Below are 10,380 nucleotides of genomic sequence, written 5' to 3' on the forward strand. Positions count from 1 at the left end.
AATATTCCAGGTGAGGCCTCACTCAAGCCCTGTACAACTGCAGTAAGACCTCCCTGCTCCTATACTCAAATTCCCGAGCTATGAAGGCCAACATACCATTTGTCGCCTTCGCCGCCTGCTGTACCTGCATGCCAACTTTCAGTGACTGATGAACCATGACACCGAGCTCTCCTTGCACCCACCCCCTTTTCCTAATCTGCTGCCGCTGGAACGGCTTGATTAGCTCTTGCATTTCAACGGGGATGCTGGCCTAGCTCCCATGCAGTACACAGTTTTTTTACTAGGGACAGCAGAGGATCTTGTATGGTCCAAGTCCTAATCTGGTGGGCCGTGACAGGTGATTTGTCATTTTCAAACGCTTCCATGACCATCAACAAGTCTGCAGGCTGCGCCACCATCAACAAGTTTGTAGGCTGCGCCATTTCCACTCCCGTGGTGGGCAATGGTAGCCGACAGAGCATCCACACAATTCTCAGTGCCTGTCCTGTGGCGGATGGTATAGTTATACGCTGATAGGGCGAGTGCCCACCTTTGCATGGGGGCTCAGGCATTAGTATTTATCCCTTTGTTTTCAGCGAACAGGGATATGAGGGACTTGTGATCGGTTTCCAGCTCAAATTTGAGGCCAAACAGGTACTGATGCATTTTCTTTACCCTGAACACACACGCTAATGCCTCTTTCTCAATCATGCTGTAGAACCTCTCGGCCTTAGACAAGCTCCTGGAGGCATAGGCGACAGGTTGCAACTTCCCCGCAACGTTAGCTTGTTGTAATACACACCCGACTCTGTACGACGACGCGTCACATGCTAGCACAAGTCTTTTACACGGATTATACAATACAAGCAGGTTGTTGGAGCATAAAATGTTTCTGGCTTTCTCAAAAGCAATTACTTGTATTTTTCCCCATACCCATTTCTCACCTTTACGCCATAACACATGTAGGGGCTTAACCCCGGTAGGAAGTTACCAAAATAGTTGAGGAGTCCCAGGAACGACCGCAGCTCCGTGACGTTCTGTGGCCTGGGCGTGTTCCTGATCGCCTCTGTCTTGGCGTCTGTGGGCCGAATGCCGTCCGCCGCGATCTTTCTCCCCATAAACTCCACTTCTGTTGCCACGAAGACGCATTTCGACTTTCTTCAGCCGCAGCCCTACACGATCCACTCCTCCAGATTTTGTAGGTGCTCGACAGTGTCCCGACCAGTGACCAATATGTCGTCCTGAAAAAACCGCGCGTGGTACCGACTTGAGTAGGCTCTCCATGTTTCTCTGGAAGATCGCTGCAGCCGACCGAATTCCAAACGGGCATCTGTTGTAGGTGAACAGTCCCTTGTGCGTGTTGATGCAGGTGAGGCCCTTCGAAGACTGCTCCAGCTCCTGCGTCATGTAGGCTGAAGTCAGGTCGAGCTTGGTGAACGTCTTGCCTCCTGCCAGCGTCGCAAGTAGGTCGTCTGCCTTAGGTAGCGGGTATTGGTCCTGCAGCGAGAAACGATTAATAGTTACTTTATAATCGCCGCAAATCCTGACCGTGCCATCACTTTTGAGTACTGGATCAATCCAGCTGGCCCACTCGCTGAATTCCACTGGGGAGAAGATGCCCTCGCGTTGCAGCCTGTCCAGCTCAATTTCCACTCTCTCCCTCATCATGTGAGGTACCACTCGCGCCTTGTGATAAATGGGTCGTGCCTTTGGGACCAAGTGGATCCGCACCTTCGCCCCGAAAAAGTTTCCAATGCCTGGCTCAAAAAGGGAAGGAAATTTGTTAAGAACCTGGGTACATGAGACCTCATCGACATGTGATAGCGCTCGGATGTCATCCCAGTTCCAGCGGATTTTGCCCAGCCAGCTCCTTCCAAGCAGTGTGGGGCCATCGCCTGGGACAATCCAGAGTGGCAGTTTGTGCACCGTGCCCTCGTAGGTGACCTTGACCATGGCACTGCCCAGGACAGTGATGAGCTCTTTGGTGTACGTTCTCAGTTTCGTGTGGATGGGGCTCAGGGCTGGTCTGAGTGCCTTGTTGCAGCACAGTCTTTCAAACATCTTTTTCCTCATGATGGATTAGCTAGCGCCAGTGTCCAGTTCCATGGCTACGGGTAAGCCATTCAATTTTAAATTTGCATTATAGGTGGACATTTCATCTCAAATGTGTGCACCCCGTGTACTTCAGCATCTGCCTCCTCTCTCTCAGGCTCGAAATTGCTTTGATCCACCATGGACCGATCTTCCTCTGCCACGTGGTGGTTGGCAGGTTTTGCAGAGCTTGCAGCTCGTCTGCAAGGTCGTTGGAGGTGCCCCATTGTTCCACAGCTCTTGCAAACATACTCTTTGAAGCGGCATGAATAGGCTGCATGGAAGCCTCCACAACGCCAACAAGGTGTGAATTGCCTTGCATTCATCCTTTGTTGCGGACTCTGAGTCATCTGGGTCATCTGAGGCCTGCTGGCAGTTGCAGACTCGTGGGTTCTGCCCTGTACATTTCTGCTCACAAACACAGTTCCAGTTAATTTATGAACATTGCTCGCACTTGTGTGCTGATAGATTTGTTTGGTGTTATCACTGGTGGACATAAACGCCTGTGCTATCGCAATGGCCTTACTGAGGGTCGGTGTCTCTACAGTCAAAAGTTTTCGTAGGATGGTCTCGTGGCCAATGCCCAGTACAAAAAAGTCTCTGAGCATCTGCTCCAGGTAGCCATCAAACTCACATTGTCCTGCAAGTCGCCTTAGCTCGGCGACGTAGCCACTTCCTGACCTTCAGATCGCTGGCACGTGTAGAACCGATACCTCGCCATCAGCACGCTCTCCCTCGGGTTAAGATGTTCCCGAACCAGTGTATACAGTTCCTCAAACAACTTATCCGTGGGTTTCACCGGAGCCAGAAGATTCTTCATGAGGCTATAGGTCGGTGCCCCGCAGACTGTGAGGAGTCTTTGCAGCGCTTCCTTCTCCGTCCAGCTCGTTGGCTACAAAGTACTGGTCTAGCCGTTTGACATAGGCTTCCCAGTCCTCACCCTCCGAGAACTTCTCCAGGATGCCCACAGTTTGCTGCATCTTTGCGTTGGGTTCGTATACTCGTCGCCAGTTATTGTGTTCCTAACACAGATGAGACTGCACACAGGGAGGTTAAAGTAGCAGCGACCTCAGCCTTTATTAAGACACTCCAGAGTGTGGGGGACAGGCCTTTGGGGCCGGCTTATATACAGTGCTCCCAAGGGATGCTGGGATCCCTTGGGACTTCAGGGGATGCGCTCCCTGGTGGCGGAACATGGGAGTGCATGCTTTACAGATACACAAGTTATTTTATACCTTTTTCCTCCCATTTTAAATGCTGTGAGTCTGCAGCTGTTCCAGGCTTAGAATAGGTTATTCTAAGTTCCCCTCCCTCCCGTTCTCCCACCCCTCCCCCCCATCCTCCTCTTTCCTCCCCCCCCCCCCCCGTCCTCTTCTCCGCCCCCCCCCCCCGTCCTCATCACTCCCCTTGTCCTCACCCCCCCCAATCCTCCTGCACCCCCCCGTTCTCCTGCACCCCACCCCCCGTCCTCCTACCCCACCCCCACCCCCCCCGTCCTCCTACCCCCAGCCCCGGTCCTCCTCTTCCCTCCCCCCCCCGCCCCCGTCCTCCTCTTCCTCCCCCCGCCCCCCTCCTCTCTCCTCCCCCCCCCTCCCCCGCTCTCAATCCCTCGCTAACCGACCTCATCTCGCCCTGTCCTCCTCTCGCTCTTCCCCCCCCCCCCCCTGTCCTCCCCTCTCTCTCTCTCTCTCTCTTCTCCCCCCCCCCCCCCCCCCCATCCTCCTCATCGTCCTGCTCTCTCCTCCCCCCCCAATCCTCCTACCTCACCCCCTGGTCCTCCTCTCTCCCTCCTGCTCTCTGCCACCATCCCCCCATCCTCCTCCCCTACTCTCTCCCCCGCCCCCTCATCATCCCCCTGCCCGCTCCTCCCCCCCCCCAATCCTCCTATCCCCCACCCCCACCCAATCCTCCTACCCCATCCCCTAGTCCTCTCTCCCCCTTCTGCTCTCTGCCCCCGTCGACCTCTCCACCGCCCCCCCATTCTCCCCCCCCCCCCCCCGTCCTCCTCACCCTCATCACCCCCGCACCCTGTCCTCATCCCCGCCCCCCCCCGTCCTCCTCATTCTACCCCGCCACCTCCCTTCCTCATCCCCCCCCCGGTCCTCATCCCCCTCCCCCCCCGTCCTCCCCTTCCCACCCGCCCCTCCCTCCCGTCCCTCCTCTTCCCCCCCCCCCCCCCGCCGCATTGTCCTACTCCCACCCACTCCACGACCCCCCGGCCTCCTTCCCCCCCCTCCACGCACGCCCCGTCCTCCTCTCCCCCCCCCCCCCCCCCCCCCACCAACCCGGTCCTCCCCCCCCCCCCCCCCCCCCCCCAAGACCCCGTCCTCCTCTCCGCCCACCCCCCTCGTCCTCCTCTCACCGTACCCCCACCCCCCGTCCTCCACTCTTCACCCCCAAGTCCTCCTCTCTTCCACCCCCCCAGTCCTCCTCTTCCCCCTCCCCCCCCCCCCCACCCCGTGTCCTCCTCTTCCCCGCCCCCCCCCCTCCATCCTGTGTAAGCGGGCAAGGATAGGCTTGTTGGGCTGCTGAGAGGCTCGGGCAATGCATGAGGTGGGCTCCGCCAATCTCAGAGCAAGTGCCTCCTGCTCTGCGCGACCCTTTCCAATGCACCCATAAGCTCGCGGTACCTTTGAATGGACTCTCTGGACGTAGCCTCCAAGTTCAGCTCCACATCTGAGTGTCTCTGAGTAAGACTCATGGGCCGACTCACCCTCCGGGGAGCTGGGCCCCAAGCATCCCCTCGCGCTTGGAGTAGTTTCAGGCCACTGGGGCCAGGAGCCTCAGGCTCTTCACATCCCAGGAATGTTGGTTCTTCCACCGAGGTAATGTCCCCACGGTGCAGCTAATGGTGGGTCCTGCTCTGTCGCAATACTTTTGTCCCCTTCCTCCTCGTTTCCCCCGTCGTTCGATGTGGAGGCCTCATGGGCAGGCTGCCGTGCTTCTAGCTCATCATCTGTACGCACAAAGCAACAAAACTGGTTAGCAGCAGGGGAGGGAGCAGGAAGGGAAGGAGGAGGTGGCATTGGACATTTTTTTGTAATGGGGGTAAGGCATTTGGTATCGAGGATAAAGGGTCTCACAGAAAACGCAAAGGGCATTCACATACCGTTGCTGCCTACAGGGGGCTTGGCTTCGCTGACCACTACCGCACCAACTGGTGTGCCCATGAGGATGGACACTCGCTCCTCCACCTCAGTGAGGTCCTGGATGTCAAGCTCCCCTCCCCTGGTGCGCTGCTGCTCTCGCCTGTTGTGCGCCTTTTTTGACTGCAATAAGAAACACAAGAAGGTGTGAGTGAGTGTGCAGCTCACCGTGTGCTACATGTGCCTTCCATAGTTGAATAGCTGCTACTGTCTGGAAGTGTGCAGATCTCCATTTGAATCTGTGTGGCTGCACAGAGTGGATGTGTGAACGTTGTGATTAGGTAACAATCACCTAAGATTAACGATGAGGCTGAAGTCTTGTGAATGCATATCAAGATTGAAATGGTAGTGCGAGGAGGGTCAGGCTGAATAGGGAACAAGGCGGCGAGTGACATTTGGATGGGCAGGGCATGGCTGGCGAACTGAGCCTGAATTTTTATGGTGGTTTCACCAACGAAGCCCATGGCCTGGTACACATAGAGAAGGAGCAAGTACTGCAAAGACTTTACATTGTGTGAGACAGTGAAGTTTACATTATGGCATAACAACGTTAATAGAAAGGGTACTCATCCTTACGATCCTGATGAGGTCGTTGAACTTCTTGCGACATTGTGTCGCAGTTCTGGTTTCTGTGTTCCTAGCGGACACATGCTAGACCACCTCCCTCCATAGCCTTTGGAACACTCTAGGAACGGGCTACCTTCCACTTGGAGGTTGCAGCACATTCCACCTCCTCTCCACAGCCTCGATTAAGGTGGGTGTGAAGCAGTGGGCATGCTGGTGGCCTTCTTGCTCCTCCACTTTCCCGCTCTGATCAGAGTGAGAAGGTGAAACTGCGCATACTTATCTTACCAAGCCTTCAAGAATCACAGCCTTTGGAGCATGCATATTGCTTCTTCAAATTTATTGCTGCGATTTTCGGTTGCACCGCCCTAATTGAATTGTGGAACGATTGATTTAGCGCTCCTGTTCCCTCTTGGTGCCATGAAACCCAATTTTGTGGTCGGCGTCGCACACTTTTCGAGGATGCTAGATACCTCCCCAACAGGAATAACGCCTCAAAATGGGCGATCCCAAATTTCCAGCCCAAGTATTTTTGTGTCACTCATCTTCTTGAGTATTTTAAATCTGATGAAATTGTTGGATCCTCAATGATCCTCGCCTTCATCCCCTGATTCATTTGCCAAGATTAAGTCTAACAAACTGTAAGGAATTGGTAACCTCCCTTTAGGAAGATGCACCATTATCCTAGACAATATTTGAACTTGTCCCAACTGCAAAGACATAAATTATATCCACAGTTTCGGTCCATAGCCATTAATTATAACAATTAAGTCTTCATTTTGATGTAGAATTTCAGAAGCTATGGAGAAGTATTCCAGTGGATTCTATGGATGAAGAGAAGATTGAGGAATATTTGAAAAGGCAGGGCATTTCTTCAATGCAGGAGACAGGACCAAAGAAGGTGGTATGTACATTTCCATTAAAACCATCTCACTATCGCGTCACTTAAAGGTTTAACAGTTGCAAACAGTCAATTAGCCCAACAGAAATAGCCCCATACAAAAGCAAAATACTGTGGATGCTGCAATCTGAAATAAAAACAGAGAATGCTGGAAATCTCAGCGGGTCATTCAGCATCTGTGGAGAGAAAAGCAGAGTTAACGTTTCAGGTCGATGATCCTTCATCAGAACTGCTAAATGTTTGAAAGGACCACATTCTTAAGCATTGAAAGGGGGAGGGGAAGAAAGAACAAAAGGGAAGGTCTGTGATAGGGTGGAGAGATTAAAGAGACATAAGGCATGATGGGCCGAATTGAAATGGTAATGACAGAAGTTAGAAAAAGGTTCATTTGGATAGGGTGTGAATGGCGTAGTATTGACCAGCTGCCATTAGAGACAAAGAGGGGAAAAAAAGGGAAGAAAGAAGAAAAAAAACATAAGATGGGAGGGAAGGCAGCCACAGATAGCCAGAAGTCATGCTCTGAAATTGTTGAACTCGATGTTGAATCCAGAAGGCTATGAAGTGCCTAAACGAAAGATGAGGTGCTATTCCTCGAGCTTGCTTTGAGCTTCATTGGAATAGTGGAGGAGTCTGAGGATGGAGATATCAAAGTGGGAGTGAAGTGGAGAATTAAAGTGACAGGTGACCAGATGTTCAGGTAACAATTGCGGACTGAACGCAAGTGCACCACAAAGCGGTCACGCAATCTACGCTTAGTCTCCCCAATGTAGAGGAGACCACATCGTGAGCAACGAATACAGAATACTAAATTGAAAGAAGTACAAGTAAAAGGGAAGGTGCCGTGGGAAGGGGAGGGTGTGCTGGGGTGACTGCAGAATGGACCTCTCTTTCTCTGCTCTTTCTCTCTCTCTACACTCCCTCTCTCTCTTTCGGCCCACCACCTCTCGGCTCTCTCCCTCTGCCCCCTCCCCCCTCTCTCTCGATGCTCTCCCCCTCCCTCTCTATCTGCCCTCTCCCTCCCTCTCTCTCTCTCTGCCCTCCCCCCCCTCACTCTGCCCTCCCCCCCTCTCACTCTGCCCTCCCCCCGTCTCACTCTGCCCTCCCCCTCTCACTCTGCCCTCCCCCTCTCACTCTGCCCTCCCCCTCTCTCTCTGCCCTCCCCCTCTCTCTCTGCCCTCCCCCTCTCTCTCTGCCCTCCCCTCTCTCTCTGCCCCCCCCTCTCTCTCTGCCCCCCCCTCTCTCTCCGCCCCCCCCTCTCTCTGCCCTCCCCCTCTCTCATTCCCCTCTCTCTGCTGTCACCCTCTCTCTCTCTCTCTCTCTGCCCTCGCCCCCCGCTCTCTCTCCCTCCCCGCTCTCTCTCCCTCCCCGCTCTCTCTCCCTCCCCGCTCTCTCTCCTCCCCGCTCTCTCTCCCTCCCCGCTCTTTCTCCCTCCCCGCTCTTTCTCCCTCCCCGCTCTCTCTCCCCCCCCGCTCTCTCTCCCCCCCCGCTCTCTCTCCCCCCCGCTCTCTCTCCCCCCCGCTCTCTCTCCCCCCCGCTCTCTCTCTCCCTCCCGCTCTCTCTCTCCCCCCCGCTCTCTCTCTCCCCCCCGCTCTCTCTCTCCCCCCCGCTCTCTCTCTCCCCCCCGCTCTCTCTCTCCCCCCGCTCTCTCTCTCCCCCCGCTCTCTCTCTCCCCCCCGCTCTCTCTCTCCCCCCCGCTCTCTCTCTCCCCCCCGCTCTCTCTCTCCCCCCCGCTCTCTCTCTCCCCCCCGCTCTCTCTCTCCCCCCCGCTCTCTCTCTCCCCCCCCTCTCTCTCTGCCCCCCCGCTCTCTCTCTGCCGTTCCCCCTCTCTCTCTGCCGTTCCCCCTCTCTCTCTGCCGTTCCCCCTCTCTCTCTGCCGTTCCCCTCTCTCTCTGCCGTTCCCCTCTCTCTCTGCCGTTCCCCCTCTCTCTCTGCCGTTCCCCCTCTCTCTCTCTGCCCGTCCCCTCTCTCTCTCTGCCCGTCCCCTCTCTCTCTCTGCCCGCCCCCTCTCCCTCTCTGCCCGCCCTGTCTCCCTCTCTGCCCGCCCCCTCTCTTTCTCTGCCTGCCCCCCCTCTCTCTGCCTGCCCCCCCTCTCTCTGCCTGCCCCCCCTCTCTCTGCCTGCCCCCCCTCTCTCTGCCTGCCCCCCCTCTCTCTGCCTGCCCCCCCTCTCTCTGCCTGCCCCCCCTCTCTCTGCCTGCCCCCCCTCTCTCTGCCTGCCCCCCCTCTCTCTGCCTGCCCCCCCTCTCTCTGCCTGCCCCCCCTCTCTCTGCCTGCCCCCCCCTCTCTGCCTGCCCCCCCTCTCTCTGCCTGCCCCCCCTCTCTCTGCCTGCCCCCCCCTCTCTGCCTGCCCCCCCCTCTTTCTGCCTGCCCCTCCCTCTTTCTGCCTGCCCCTCCCTCTTTCTGCCTGCCCCTCCCTCTTTCTGCCTGCCCCCCCTCTTTCTGCCTGCCCCCCCTCTTTCTGCCTGCCCCCCCTCTCTCTGCCTGCCCCCCCTCTCTCTGCACTTCCCCCTCTCTCTCTGCCCTTCCCCCACTCTCTCTCTGCCCTTCCCCCACTCTCCCTCTGCCTGCCCCCTCTCTCTCCGCCCTTACCCAACTTCCTCTCTGCCTTTACCCCTCTCTCTCTGCCCTTCCCTCTCTCTCTCTGCCCTTTCCTCGCTCTCTCTGCCCTTTCCTCGCTCTCTCTGCCCTTTCCTCGCTCTCTCTGCCCTTTCCTCGCTCTCTCTGCCCTTCCCTCGTTCTCTCTGCCCTTCCCTCGCTCTCTCTGCCCTTCCCTCGCTCTCTCTGCCCTTCCCTCGCTCTCTCTGCCCTTCCCTCGCTCTCTCTGCCCTTCCCTCGCTCTCTCTGCCTTCCCTCGCTCTCTCTGCCTTCCCTCGCTCTCTCTGCCCTTCCCTCGCTCTCTCTGCCCTTCCCTCGCTCTCTCTGCCCTTCCCTCGCTCTCTCTGCCCTTCCCTCGCTCTCTCTGCCCTTCCCTCGCTCTCTCTGCCCTTCCCGCGCTCTCTCTGCCCTTCCCGCGCTCTCTCTGCCCTTCCCCCTCTCTCTCTGCCCTTCCCTCGCTCTCTCTGCCCTCCCCCCTCTCTCTCTGCCCTCCCCCTCTCTCTCTGCCCTCCCCCTCTCTCTCTGCCCTCCCCCTCTCTCTCTGCCCTCCCGCTCTCTCTCTGCCCGCCCCCGCTCTCTCTCTGCCCGCCCCGCTCTCTCTCTGCCCGCCCCCGCTCTCTCTCTGCCCGCCCCCTCTCTCTCTCTGCCCGCCCCCTCTCTCTCTCTGCCTGCCCCCCCACTCGCTGCCTGCCCCCCCTCTCTCTGCCTGCCCCCCTCACTCTCTGCGCTCCCCCTCTCTTTACCCATGCCCTCTCTCCCTCTGCCCTTCCCCCTCTCCCTCTCCCTTTCCCCCCTCTCTCTCTGCCCTCCCCCGCTCTGCCCTCCCCCCCTCTCGCTCTGCCCTCCCCCGCTCTCCCTCTGCCCTCCCCCTCTCTTTCTCTTCCCTCCCCCCCTCTCTCTGCCTTCCCCCTCTCTCTCTGCCCTCCCTCTCTCTCTATCTGCCCCCCCTCTCTCTCTACCCCACCACCTCTCTCTCTGCCCTCCCCCTCTCTCTCTGCCGTTCCCCCTCTCTCTCTGCCGTTCCCCCTCTCTCTCTGCCGTTCCCCCTCTCTCTCTGCCCGCCCCCTCCCTCTCTCTGCCCGTCCCCTCCCTCTCTCTGCCCGTCC

General features: G+C 57.3%; 1 protein-coding gene across 3 annotated transcripts in view; it reads left to right on the forward strand.

Annotated features, from left to right (window-relative positions):
- The window catches only part of gtf2e2 (general transcription factor IIE, polypeptide 2, beta), a 244,217-nt gene that overhangs the window by 212,989 nt on the left and 20,848 nt on the right, over positions 1-10,380 (forward strand). For all 3 annotated transcript variants that reach the window (XM_070865079.1, XM_070865073.1, XM_070865064.1), the window contains one exon: positions 6,569-6,684. In XM_070865079.1, the coding sequence (XP_070721180.1) occupies positions 6,569-6,684 (116 nt within the window). The remainder of the gene's footprint in view (positions 1-6,568; positions 6,685-10,380) is intronic.

Source organism: Pristiophorus japonicus, chromosome 2 (genome assembly GCF_044704955.1).
Source record: "Pristiophorus japonicus isolate sPriJap1 chromosome 2, sPriJap1.hap1, whole genome shotgun sequence".
NCBI lineage: Eukaryota > Metazoa > Chordata > Chondrichthyes > Pristiophoridae > Pristiophorus > Pristiophorus japonicus.